The sequence below is a fragment of the Ranitomeya imitator genome, chromosome 6 (assembly GCF_032444005.1).
Source record: "Ranitomeya imitator isolate aRanImi1 chromosome 6, aRanImi1.pri, whole genome shotgun sequence".
In the NCBI taxonomy this organism is placed as follows: domain Eukaryota; kingdom Metazoa; phylum Chordata; class Amphibia; order Anura; family Dendrobatidae; genus Ranitomeya; species Ranitomeya imitator.
In genome coordinates, this window is record NC_091287.1 from 563,694,770 (window position 1) to 563,709,561 (window position 14,792).

General features: G+C 54.7%; 1 protein-coding gene across 5 annotated transcripts in view; it reads left to right on the forward strand.

The window, feature by feature from the left end:
• Nucleotides 1–739: 739 nt before the first annotated feature.
• The window catches only part of ARHGAP39 (Rho GTPase activating protein 39), a 238,325-nt gene continuing 224,272 nt past the window's right edge, over nucleotides 740–14,792 (forward strand). For all 5 annotated transcript variants that reach the window (XR_011314149.1, XR_011314150.1, XR_011314148.1 and 2 more), the window contains exon 1: nucleotides 740–956. Coding sequence is in view for 2 of the 5 variants with exons in the window: in XM_069732045.1 (XP_069588146.1) it covers nucleotides 946–956 (11 nt within the window). In the remaining 3 variants the exon portion in view is untranslated. The remainder of the gene's footprint in view (nucleotides 957–14,792) is intronic.

Below are 14,792 nucleotides of genomic sequence, written 5' to 3' on the forward strand. Positions count from 1 at the left end.
AGATAATAACCCCACAGATAACAGCCCCACAGATAATAACCCCACAGATAATAACCCCACAGATAATAGCCCCACAGATAATAGCCAGACAGATAATAGCCCCACAGATAATAACCCCACAGATAATAACCCCACAGATAATAGCCCCACAGATAATAGCCAGACAGATAATAACCCCACAGATAATAACCCCACAGATAATAACCCCACAGATAATAACCCCACAGATAATAGCCCCACAGATAATAGCCAGACAGATAATAGCCCCACAGATAATAACCCCACAGATAATAGCCCCACAGATAATAGCCCCACAGATAATAACCCCACAGATATTAACCCCACAGATAATAGCCAGACAGATAATAACCCCACAGATAATAACCCCACAGATAATAGCCCCACAGATAATAACCCCAGATAATAACCCTACAGATAATAACCCCACAGATAATAACCCCACAGATAATAGCCCCAAAGATAAAAACCCCAGATAATAACCCTACAGATAATAGCCCCAAAGATAAAAACCCCAGATAATAACCCTACAGATAATAACCCCACAGATAATAGCCCCAAAGATAAAAACCACAGATAATAGCCCCACAGATAATAGCCCCACAGTATAGTAGTATACAGATAGTAGCGGACGCGCTCGGCCCCGCACCTGCTGCTGTCCCGGGGGGCGCGCTGCTCGGGGACGCGCTTAGCAGCAGGTGACTGCACGTGGACGCGCGTTGTCTCTCGCCTGCGCGGCGCCGCTGCCTGACAGAGAGGAGAGAGGACTGCCGGTGTTCGCGGGGGGGACGGGCGGCCTCATCCTCCGCCACATCCGTCCTCCTCGTCCTCATGGCTTCCCGAGCTCCCTCCTAACCCCCAGCACAGGGCCCGGAGACCCCGGGGACACCAGCAACGGAGGAGCCAGCGACGAGCACCGCCGGGAAGATGGCGGAGAGGTAACCGCAGCATCCTCCGCATGTGTGAGGGGAGGGAAGGGTTAATACGGGGCCTCGGCAGCATCTTATACCGGTGTGAGGGGAGGGAAGGGTTAATACGGGGCCTCGTCAGCATCTTATACCGGTGTGAGGGGAGGGAAGGGTTAATACGGGGCCTCGGCAGCATCTTATACCGGTGTGAGGGGAGGGAAGGGTTAATACGGGGCCTCGTCAGCATCTTATACCGGTGTGAGGGGAGGGAAGGGTTAATACGGGGCCTCGTCAGCATCTTATACCGGTGTGAGGGGAGGGAAGGGTTAATTCGGGGCCTCGTCAGCATCTTATACCGGTGTGAGGGGAGGGAAGGGTTAATACGGGGCTTCGTCAGCATCTTATACCGGTGTGAGGGGAGGGAAGGGTTAATACGGGGCTTCGTCAGCATCTTATACCGGTGTGAGGGGAGGGAAGGGTTAATACGGGGCCTCGTCAGCATCTTATACCCGTGTGAGGGGAGGGAAGGGTTAATACGGGGCCTCGTCAGCATCTTATACCCGTGTGAGGGGAGGGAAGGGTTAATACGGGGCCTCGTCAGCATCTTATACCCGTGTGAGGGGAGGGAAGGGTTAATACGGGGCCTCGGCAGCATCTTATACCGGTGTGAGGGGAGGGAAGGGTTAATACGGGGCCTCGTCAGCATCTTATACCGGTGTGAGGGGAGGGAAGGGTTAATACGGGGCTTCGTCAGCATCTTATACCGGTGTGAGGGGAGGGAAGGGTTAATACGGGGCCTCGTCAGCATCTTATACCGGTGTGAGGGGAAGGAAGGGTTAATACGGGGCCTCGTCAGCATCTTATACCGGTGGGAGGGAAGGGTTAATACGGGGCCTCGTCAGCATCTTATACCTGTGTGAGGGGAGGGAAGGGTTAATACGGGGCCTCGGCAGCATCTTATACCTGTGTGAGGGGAGGGAAGTGTTAATACGGGGCCTCGGCAGCATCTTATACCTGTGTGAGGGGAGGGAATGGTTAATACGGGGCCTCGTCAGCATCTTATACCGGTGTGAGGGGAGGGAAGGGTTAATACGGGGCCTCGTCAGCATCTTATACCTGTGTGAGGGGAGGGAAGTGTTAATACGGGGCCTCGGCAGCATCTTATACCTGTGTGAGGGGAGGGAATGGTTAATACGGGGCCTCGTCAGCATCTTATACCGGTGTGAGGGGAGGGAAGGGTTAATACTGGGCCTCGTCAGCATCTTATACCGGTGTGAGGGGAGGGAAGGGTTAATACGGGGCCTCGTCAGCATCTTATACCGGTGTGAGGGAAGGGTTAATACGGGGCCTCGTCAGCATCTTATACCCGTGTGAGGGGAGGGAAGGGTTAATACGGGGCCTCGTCAGCATCTTATACCTGTGTGAGGGGAGGGAAGGGTTAATACGGGGTCTCGTCAGCATCTTATACCGGTGTGAGGGGAGGGAAGGGTTAATACGGGGCCTCGGCAGCATCTTATACCGGTGTGAGGGGAGGGAAGGGTTAATACGGGGCCTCGTCAGCATCTTATACCTGTGTGAGGGGAGGGAAGTGTTAATACGGGGCCTCGGCAGCATCTTATACCGGTGTGAGGGGAGGGAAGGGTTAATACGGGGCCTCGTCAGCATCTTATACCTGTGTGAGGGGAGGGAAGGGTTAATACGGGGCCTCGTCAGCATCTTATACCGGTGTGAGGGGAGGGAAGGGTTAATACGGGGCCTCGTCAGCATCTTATACCTGTGTGAGGGGAGGGAAGGGTTAATACGGGGCCTCGGCAGCATCTTATACCCGTGTGAGGGGAGGGAAGGGTTAATACGGGGTCTCGTCAGCATCTTATACCGGTGTGAGGGGAGGGAAGGGTTAATACGGGGCCTCGGCAGCATCTTATACCGGTGTGAGGGGAGGGAAGGGTTAATACGGGGCCTCGTCAGCATCTTATACCGGTGTGAGGGGAGGGAAGGGTTAATACGGGGCCTCGGCAGCATCTTATACCGGTGTGAGGGGAGGGAAGGGTTAATACGGGGCCTCGTCAGCATCTTATACCGGTGTGAGGGGAGGGAAGGGTTAATACGGGGCCTCGTCAGCATCTTATACCTGTGTGAGGGGAGGGAAGGGTTAATACGGGGCCTCGTCAGCATCTTATACCGGTGTGAGGGGAGGGAAGGGTTAATACGGGGCCTCGGCAGCATCTTATACCGGTGTGAGGGGAGGGAAGGGTTAATACGGGGCCTCGTCAGCATCTTATACCGGTGTGAGGGGAGGGAAGGGTTAATACGGGGCCTCGTCAGCATCTTATACCTGTGTGAGGGGAGGGAAGGGTTAATACGGGGCCTCGTCAGCATCTTATACCGGTGTGAGGGGAGGGAAGGGTTAATACGGGGCCTCGTCAGCATCTTATACCGGTGTGAGGGGAGGGAAGGGTTAATACGGGGCCTCGTCACCATCTTATACCGGTGTGAGGGGAGGGAAGGGTTAATACGGGGCCTCGTCAGCATCTTATACCTGTGTGAGGGGAGGGAAGGGTTAATACGGGGCCTCGTCAGCATCTTATACCGGTGTGAGGGGAGGGAAGGGTTAATACGGGGCCTCGGCAGCATCTTATACCTGTGTGAGGGGAGGGAAGGGTTAATACGGGACCTCGTCAGCATCTTATACCGGTGTGAGGGGAGGGAAGGGTTAATACGGGGCCTCGTCAGCATCTTATACCGGTGTGAGGGGAGGGAAGGGTTAATACGGGGCCTCGGCAGCATCTTATACCTGTGTGAGGGGAGGGAAGGGTTAATACGAGGCCTCATCAGCATCTTATACCGGTGTGAGGGGAGGGAAGGGTTAATATGGGCCTCGGCAGCATCTTATACCGGTGTGAGGGGAGGGAAGGGTTAATATGGGCCTCGGCAGCATCTTATACCGTCGTGAGGGGAGGGAAGGGTTAATACGGGGCCTCGTCAGCATCTTATACCGGTGTGAGGGGAGGGAAGGGTTAATACGGGGCCTCGTCAGCATCTTATACCGGTGTGAGGGGAGGGAAGGGTTAATACGGGGCCTCGTCAGCATCTTATACCGGTGTGAGGGGAGGGAAGGGTTAATACGGGGCCTCGTCAGCATCTTATACCGGTGTGAGGGGAGGGAAGGGTTAATAATCTGTTCTCTGCAGTAACTGGTTATTCATTTAACTCTTCACTGCTCAGAGTTAATGTGTTGTGTCCTTTTCTTCCTGATGGTGATGATAGGGTTAATGTGGGGGTCACCTGAGGTCGTGTGGATGGTTCCGGGTTATTGTGGGGTCCCCCCTTCGGACCCTCAGTGTGAGGATGTGATCAGTGTGTGCGGTGACTTAAGGGAGAGGAGTTGTGGGGCTGCTGAGCGCTGCGATCCCCCATGCTTTACACTGCAGCCCTGCTTATTGCAATGTTAGGCAGAAGCCCAAGCTGTCAGTGCTGACGTGTAGGGAAAAAAGAGTTGCACAGAGGGTGGCGTGGGAAGGGTTAATCATGGTGTGGTATAGGGGGACTCCAGGATATAAGGCTTGTCCGCCGGGGCCAGGGGCCTTACACCGTACCTGGGCCATCATGGGGACGGCACGTTGTCCTCCTGGCAGCCAGTGATTATCGGAGAAAGAGATAGAACTTCCCCTTTAAGTAGCTGAGGAACACTGCTGCTGGGCTGTCAGCTGTTGTCAATCACCTCCTTATCCTAATGGTCCTGTATGATGGTGCTGCATGGAGCGCGGTAATGTGGCCTGTGCTGCCAGGGGCGGAGGTGCCCAGAGCCTTAATATTACCTACAGGACGGGCACTGCTGGCACAGGCCGGACATATATACAGGACGGGCACTGCTGGCACAGACCGGACATATATACAGGACGGGCACTGCTGGTACAGGCCGGACACATATACAGGACGGGTACTGCTGGCACAGACCGGACATATATACAGGATGGGCACTGCTGGCACAGACCGGACATATATACAGGACGGGCACTGCTGGCACAGACCGGACATATATACAGGACGGGCACTGCTGGCACAGGCCGGACATATACACAGGACGGGCACTGCTGGCACAGGCCGGACATATACACAGGACGGGCATATATACAGGACGGGCACTGCTGGTACAGGCCGGACACATATACAGGACGGATACTGCTGGCACAGGCCGGACAAATATACAGACCGGGCACTGCTGGTACAGGCTGGACATATATACAGGACGGGCACTGCTGGTACAGGCTGGACATATATACAGGACGGGCACTGCTGGCACAGAACGGACATATATACAGGACCGCCACTGCTGGTACAGAACGGACATATATACAGGACCGCCACTGCTGGTACAGACCGGACATATATACAGGACGGGCACTGCTGGCACAGGCCGGACATATACACAGGACGGGCACTGCTGGCACAGGCCGGACATATACACAGGACGGGCACTGCTGGCACAGGCCGGACATATACACAGGACGGGCATATATACAGGACGGGCACTGCTGGTACAGGCCGGACACACATACAGGACGGACACTGCTGGCACAGGCCGGACAAATATACAGACCGGGCACTGCTGGTACAGGCTGGACATATATACAGGACGGGCACTGCTGGTACAGGCCGGACATATATACAGGACGGGCACTGCTGGTACAGGCCGGACACATATACAGGACGGACACTGCTGGCACAGGCTGGACATATATACAGGACGGGCACTGCTGGCACAGGCCGGACATATATACAGGACGGGCACTGCTGGCACAGAACGGACATATATACAGGACCGCCACTGCTGGTACAGACCGGACATATATGCAGGATGGGCACTGCTGGCACAGGCTGGACACATACACAGGACGGACACTGCTGGCACAGGCTGGACACATATACAGGATGGACACTGCGGGCACTGCTGGTACAGGCCGGACACATATACAGGACGGGCACTGCTGGCACAGGCCGGACACATATACAGGACGGGCACTGCTGGCACAGGCCGGACACATATACAGGACGGACACTGCTGGCACAGGCCGGACACATATACAGGACGGACACTGCTGGCACAGGCCGGACACATATACAGGACAGGCACTGCTGGCACAGGCCGGACACATATACAGGACGGACACTGCTGGCACAGGCCGGACACATATACAGGACGGGCACTGCTGGCACAGGCCGGACATATATGCAGGATGGGCACTGCTGGCACAGGCTGGACACATACACAGGACGGACACTGCTGGCACAGGCTGGACACATATACAGGACGGACACTGCTGGCACAGGCTGGACACATATACAGGACGGACACTGCTGGCACTGCCCGGACATATATACAGCACGGGCACTGCTGGTACAGGCCGGACATATATACAGGACGGGCACTGCTGGTACAGGCCGGACATATATACAGGACGGGCACTGCTGGCACATAACGGACATATACACAGGACCGCCACTGCTGGTACAGACGGGACATATATACAGGACGGGCACTGCTGGTACAGGACGGATATATATACAGGACGGGCACTGCTGGTACAGGACGGATATATATACAGGACGGGCACTGCTGGTACAGGACGGACATATATACAGGACGGGCACTGCTGGCACAGGACGGACATATATGCAGGACGGGCACTGCTGGTACAGGCCGGACATATATACAGGACGGGCACTGCTGGCACAGACCGGACATATATACAGGACGGGCACTGCTGGCACAGGCCGGACATATATGCAGGACGGGCACTGCTGGTACAGGCCGGACATATATGCAGGACGGGCACTGCTGGTACAGGCCGGACATATATACAGGACGGGCACTGCTGGTACAGACCGGACATATATACAGGACGGGCACTGCTGGCACAGACCGGACATATATACAGGACGGGCACTGCTGGTACAGGCCGGACATATATGCAGGACGGGCACTGCTGGTACAAGCCGGACATATATACAGGACGGGCACTGCTGGTACAGACCGGACATATATACAGGACGGGCACTGCTGGTACAGACCGGACATATATACAGGACGGGCACTGCTGGCTCTGGCGGGGGGCATTACTGGATTTAGGGGGGGGCATTGCTGTCTCTGGCGGTTGGCATTGCTGTCTCTAGCGGGGGGGCATTGCTGTCTGTCGGGGGGGCATTGCTGGCTGTGGCGGGGGCATTGCTGGCTGTGGCGGGGGCATTGCTGGCTGTGTCTGGGGGCATTGCTGGATGTGTCTGGGGGCATTGCTGGATGTGTCTGGGGGCATTGCTGGCTGTGTCTGGGGCATTGCTGGCTGTGGCTGGGGGCATTGCTGGCTGTGGCTGGGGGCATTGCTGGCTGTGGAGGGGGGCATTGCTGTCTCCTGTGGGGGGCATTGCTGGCTGTGGCTGGGGGCATTGCTGGCTGTGGAGGGGGGCATTGCTGTCTCCTGTGGGGGGCATTGCTGGCTGTGGCTGGGGGCATTGCTGGCTGTGGAGGGGGGCATTGCTGTCTCCTGTGGGGGGCATTGCTGTCTCCGGCGGGGGGCATTACTGGCTCTGGCTGGGGATGGGGCATTGCTGGCATTGGCGGGGGGGGGGGGGGGGGGGCATTGCTGGCTCCGGCGGGGGGCATTGCTGTCTCTGGCAGGGGGAAGCATTGCTGGCTCTGGCAGGGGGGGGGGGGCATTACTGGCTCTGGCGGGGGGCATTGCTGACTCTGGCTGGGGGCATTGCTGGCTCTGGTGGGGGGGCATTGCTGTCTCCGGCGGGGGGGGGGGGGGGAGCATTGCTGTCTCTGGCGGGGGGCATTGCTGTCTCTGGCGGGGGGCATTGCTGTCTCTGGCGGGGGGCATTGCTGTCTCTGGCGGGGGGCATTGCTGTCTCTGGCGGGGGGCATTGCTGTCTCTGGCGGGGGGCATTGCTGTCTCTGGCGGGGGGCATTGCTGTCTCTGGCGGGGGGCATTGCTGTCTCTGGCGGGGGGCATTGCTGTCTCTGGCGGGGGGCATTGCTGTCTCTGGCGGGGGGCATTGCTGTCTCTGGCGGGGGGCATTGCTGTCTCTGGCGGGGGGCATTGCTGTCTCTGGCGGGGGGCATTGCTGTCTCTGGCGGGGGGCATTGCTGTCTCTGGCGGGGGGCATTGCTGTCTCTGGCGGGGGGCATTGCTGTCTCTGGCGGGGGGCATTGCTGTCTCTGGCGGGGGGGGCATTGCTGTCTCTGGCGGGGGGCATTGCTGTCTCTGGCGGGGGGGGCATTACTGGCTCTGGCGGGGGGGGCATTACTGTCTCTGGCGGGGGGGTGGCATTACTGTCTCTGGCGGGGGGGCATTGCTGTCTCTGGCGGGGGGCATTGCTGTCTCTGGCGGGGGGCATTGCTGTCTCTGGCGGGGGGGGACATTACTGTCTCTGGCGGGGGGGGGGGGCATTGCTGTCTCTGGCGGGGGGGGGCATTGCTGTCTCTGGCGGGGGGGGTGGCATTACTGTCTCTGGCGGGGGGCATTGCTGTCTCTGGCGGGGGGCATTGCTGTCTCTGGCGGGGGGCATTGCTGTCTCTGGCGGGGGGCATTGCTGTCTCTGGCGGGGGGCATTGCTGTCTCTGGCGGGGGGCATTGCTGTCTCTGGCGGGGGGCATTGCTGTCTCTGGCGGGGGGGGACATTGCTGTCTCTGGCGGGGGGGGGGCATTGCTGTCTCTGGCGGGGGGGGCATTGCTGTCTCTGGCGGGGGGGGCATTGCTGTCTCTGGCGGGGGGCATTGCTGTCTCTGGCGGGGGGCATTGCTGGCCCCGCGGCCCTTGCTGCAGTACACTGCAGGCCTCTCCCAGGCGGTGCGGGGGACGGGGATTGCGGGCCATTATGGGGGAGGATTTCCTCTGATCCGCTCCCGTTCTCGGCGATGATGAGGGCTCCTCTCGCTGTGTTGTGACAGGTTGGATTAGGTGACACGGATGCCTCCGCCGTGGCTGCTTGGTATTCAGGGCACATGTTTATCTGCAGCAATGCCAGTGAGCCGCCCCTCCGCTGCTCTCGCACTGCTCCCGGGGGTCGGCGCGGCCTCTGATGAGCTTTTTATTGTCCGTTTTCTGAGCTGCCTGTATTTTCCCTTGATGTATTAATACGGTGTGCCCCCGCCGGTGCTGGCAGTGTGATGCCCACCAGTGTATAAAGCTCCGCTGCTCTGAGGCCACGTTCAGAGCGGAGGGAGGAGCTGCTCGCAGCCGCGATCTGTGTGATCCGAGTGCGCGGAGTCGCTCTGCAGCCCTGGCTATTTATACCTCCGTGGGGCCGCGGTTTTGCATATCTCTTTTTGGAGAATCATCTCCATTTTCCGGTTCCTCGCTGCGTTTCTTCAGGCTGCTCTCCTTGTCTTCACGTAGCGTTGCGATTTGGCACCTTGCATCGACATGCTGCACTGTGGAGTGTGCCAGTCCTGCCCGTCACTGTGGTGCCCGGGTCTTGTATGCTGTCTGCCAGCACTCGGGGCTCGCTGCACCTTATGCTGCTCCAACTGCGCAGCTGGTCCCGTCATCTGTAAGTAAAGCTCAGCCCTGGGGGAATGAAAACTTCTGCAGCACTCTCCACGTTTCAGATCCTTGCTGTGTGATGTTTACCTACACCGATACACTGTAACGTAAGCAGCAGCTGAGTGACGGCAGGTTTTCTGCCTCAGGTCTAAACAAGTGCTCGCATCACTGACAGCAAGCAGGTGTCTTGAAAATAGAGAGAGGTTGAAACAGAAAATGTATTCTGTGCAAATTCATAAGTTTTCATTGCACAGGATGCGCTGCGGATGTCTGGGGTCCGCACCTGTAGAATAACTGTTGCCTCATGGGAACCTAAATCTGTAAATGGGGATTTTTCGGTTCACAGGTTTTTGTATGAAAGACTCACGCCTTTTTTGCCACGAACACGCCCCGAGGTCACCGTCACGTGGGCCGCTTTCGATCGGTGTCTTGGATCAGTATTTGTATTTTTGGTCCACATTTGGATTTGGCTTAGAAAGAGTTGCAAACCTTCCCATGATGCTTTTTTTTCCATGTTCGTTTTATTCCCAGTTTTGGCTTATAACAGAAAGCGATCTGAGACAGCGCATCGTTATCAGTCGTGCAGTCTGGTGAAACGCGTTAACCTCTGCATCCATTTTCAGTGGCATTTGGTGGATGATTGAATAGGTTTTTTTTTTTCTTGGGGAAATAAACAAAATGTATACATTGGCTTTATGCCTCATGTTGGTATGAAAGGAGTTTTTTTGTTAGCAGACAAGACAACAGGAAAGCCAAGCGATAGACAGACCGTGCGACAGTAGAGGAGACAAGAAAGCCAAGCGATAGACCATGCGACAGTAGACGAGACAACAGGAAAGCCAAGCGATAGACCATGCGACAGTAGACGAGACAACAGGAAAGCCAAGCGATAGACCATGCGACAGTAGACGAGACAACAGGAAAGCCAAGCGATAGACCATGCGACAGTAGACGAGACAACAGGAAAGCCAAGCGATAGACAGACCGTGCGACAGTAGACGAGACAACAAGAAAGCCAAGCGATAGACCGTGCGATAGTAGACGAAACAGGAGGAAAGCCAAGCCATAGAAAGACCGTGCGATAGTGGGCAACAGGAAAGCCAAGCAATAGAAAGACCGTGCGAAAGTAGACTAGACAACAGGAAAGCCAAGCGAGCACGAAAATAAAACGGTGAGCGAAAATGAGTTCACCGCTCGCTGTATCACTGTACACTCCTCAGGTGTAGCGCTCCTTTAGATTCTCTCTTCTGACTGCAGACAGGCGCGTTCTCCCCACATACTGACCAATTCACGTGCGATTTTCTGCATGGTCTGACGGTCTGTGCTGGAGGATTCTAGGAAGCGCTTTTCTTGCTCCGATTTCCAGATGAGTCTCCAACAGGGCCGTGAAATCACAGACCGTGCAAGCACACAAACGGTTTCATCAGGCTGCAGAAAGAAACAAAAAATGGACATTTGAGAAGCCCCCAGGATATAAAGTGTTCGGGGGCTGTCGGTGGAAAAAGGTGATAACATTCAGACCCCAATGAGCGCCCAATTTTGTGCCCAGATTTTATGGGTGGGCTTCAGATTTCACCTAATCTACTATATAATTGTCTATGGGTCACTTCCGTCTTTTTGTCCTTCTGTCTTTTTGTCTGTCACGGATATTCATTGGTCGCGGCCTCTGTCTGTCATGGAATCCAAGTCGCTGATTGGTCTCGCCAGCTATCTGTCATGGCTGCCGCGACCAATCAGCGACGGCCACAGTCCGATTAGTCCCTCCCTACTCCCCTGCAGTCGGCGCCCGCTCCATACTCCCCGCAGTCACAGCTCACACAGGGTTAATGCCAGCGGTAACGGACCGCGTTATGCCGCGGGTAACTCACTCCGTTATCGCCGCTATAAACCCTGTGTGACCAAGTTTTTACTATTGATGCTGCCTATGCAGCGTCAATAGTAAAAACATCTAATGTTAAAAATAATTTAAAAAAAATAACAAATCATTATATACTCACCTTTCGCGACGCTCCGGTGACCTCTGGCAGGTTCCGTTGCCAAGGATGGTATGGGAGAAGGACCTGCCATGACGTCACGGTCATGTGACCGCGGCGTCATCACAGGCTCTGCGCGAGAAGGACTTGCCATGACGTCACGGTCATGTGACCGCGACGTCATCACAGTGCCTGCGCGAGAACGACCTACCGCGACGTCATCACAGGTCCTGCGCGCCTGCGCGAGAATGACCTGCCATAAAGTCACGGTCATGTGACCGAACTACAAGGGGCCCTCGGAAGGTGAGTATATGTTTATTTTTTAACCTGTGACATACGTGGCTGAGCAATATACTACGTCACTGGGCAATATACTACATAGCTGGGCAATATACTACGCGAATGGGCAATATACTACGTGGCTGGGCAATATACTACGTGGCTGGGCAATATACTGTATAGCTGGGCAATATACTACGTGGCTGGGCAATATACTACATAGCTGGGCAATATACTACGTGGCTGGGCAATATACTACGTGGCTGGGCAATATACTACGTGGCTGGGCAATATACTACATATCTGGGCAATATACTACGTGGCTGGGCAATATACTACGTGGCTGGGCAATATACTACATAGCTGGGCAATATACTACGTGGCTGGGCAATATACTACGTGGCTGGGCAATATACTACATAGCTGGGCAATATACTACGTGACTGGGCAATATACTACATAGCTGGGCAATATACTACGTGGCTGGGCAATATACTACGTGGCTGGGCAATATACTACGTGACTGGGCAATATACTACGTGGCTGGGCAATATACTACGTGACTGGGCAATATACTACGTGGCTGGGCAATATACTACGTGGCTGGGCAATATACTATGTGGCTGGGCAATATACTATGTGACTGGGCAATATACTACGTGACTGGGCAATATACTACGTGGCTGGGCAATACACTACGTGGCTGGGCAATATACTACGTGGACATACATTTTCTAGAGTATCCGATGTGTTAGAATCGGGCCACCATCTAGTCTACTATATAATTGTCTAAGGGTCACTTCCGTCTGTCACGGATATTCATTGGTCGCGGCCTCTGTCTGTCATGGAAATTCAAGTCACTGATTGGTTGTGGCAAAACGCCCACGACCATTGCCACAACCAATCAGTGACGGCCATAGTCTGGCAGCGAAATTGCCGCTGCTTTACTGCCCTGCAGTCAGCGCTGAGCGCTCACACAGGGTTAATGCCAGAGTTAACGGACCACGGTGTAATGCACTCTGTTACCGTGGCTATTAACCCTGTGTGACCAACTTTTTACTATTGATGCTGCATATGCAGCATTAATAGTAAAACGATCTAATGTTAAAAATAATAATAATAAAAAAAGGTTATTCTCACCCTCCTACTTCGCCTGCTGTCCTCGGCAGTGCAGGCGGCAAGTTCTGGTGCTAAGGATGCTATGCGAGAAGGACCTGCCATGACGTCACGGTCATGTGACCGCGATGTCATCACAGGTCCTGCGCTCATACCAACCCTGGGACCGGAATCTGACGCGTGCACCGTACATAGGCGCCAGGACTACAAGGGACCCTCGGAAGGTGAGTATGTGTTTATTTTTTATTTTAAGTCTTTTTTAACCACGCATATAGTGCACACATTGCTATATACTACGTGGGCTGTGTTACATACTGCGTGGGCTCTGTTATATACTACATCTCTGCTATATACTATGTAGCTGGGCAATATACAATGTGGCTGTGCAATATACTATGTGGCTGTGCAATATACTACGTGCTCTGTTCTATATACTACGTAGCTGTGCAATATATTATGTGGCTGTGTCGGTTCTGTTATATAGTACGTCGACTGTGCAATATACTACGTGGCTCTGTTATATACTACGTGGCAGTGCAATATACTACAATATACAACGTGGCTATGTTATATACTACGTAGCTCTGCTATATACTACGTGGCTGACCAATATACTACATGCCTGTGCAATACACTACGAGGCTATGTTATATACTACGTGGCAGTGTTCTATACTACGTAGCTCTGCTATATACTACGTAGCCTGTGTTATATACTACCTACATATTGTAGAATACCCGATACATCCGAATCGGGCCACCATCCAGTGATAGGATATTCATAGATGTGGTCTCATGTTATTTTCTATGGATTTTCTGTCCTGCCCGGTGCAGATTCACCATCTGTCAGACTCGTCCTCGCAGCACACAGCCACGTTGTGTTACTGTATGTCCACACCGACATCCGTGGTGAAATCCTACACTGAGTGTTCAGATTTTTGGGTGATTTTTCCAGAAAGTCTGTTTGTGTAGGAAGCTGCTCGTGCGTCGGCTGTATGAAGATGCAGAACTGAGTGTTTTGCTGCTGTTGCACTAGAAAGGTACTAAAAAACCCGCTATATGGTAACAGTGCGAACAGACCTGGTGGCCGGTGTCGCCGTACCTGCCGGATTATCCTGGGGTGTTGAGTTCTTCTCGTCTGTTGCTTCTTGGGACCGTGGAGCTCGTGGTTTGTCTGGGAGCTCCGCACCTTAAATGTCTCATGAGAACTAACCCCGATAGTCTAAGTGACGCTATGACCGGCTAATGGCAGCCATAACCCGCTACTATACCATGGACCCTAGAAATCAGCGGCGCTATGCCCGTCCATCCCAGCCCTGTTCGTTCTCTGTGTTATTTTACCTGCGGCTGACTGAACAGCGCTGACTGCAGTAAGCAGCTTTTGGAAATGTCCCTCCACCCCCTCATCTGTGATCTAGTGCTGGACCGATGTACGGCTACTCATCAATAATATATTTACAATCGGAGTACATGACAGAGCAGCCAGAGACTGATGAATGTGGCTGCAATGTGAGAGTGACCGGCCAGAGCGCTGGGTGTGTGCACTTACCCTAATGAGAGAGCGAGCGGCCGGAGCGCTGGGTGTGTGCACTTACCCTAATGTGAGAGTGAGCGGCCGGAGCGCTGGGTGTGTGCACTTACCCTAATGTGAGAGTGAGCGGCCGGAGCGCTGGGTGTGTGCACTTACCCTAATGTGAGAGTGAGCGGCCGGAGCGCTGGGTGTGTGCACTTACCCTAATGTGAGAGTGAGCGGCCGGAGCGCTGGGTGTGTGCACTTACCCTAATGTGAGAGCGAGCGGCCGGAGCGCTGGGTGTGTGCACTTACCCTAATGTGAGAGTGAGCGGCCGGAGCGCTGGGTGTGTGCACTTACCCTAATGTGAGAGTGAGCGGCCGGAGCGCTGGGTGTGTGCACTTACCCTAATGTGAGAGTGAGCGGCCGGAGCGCTGGGTGT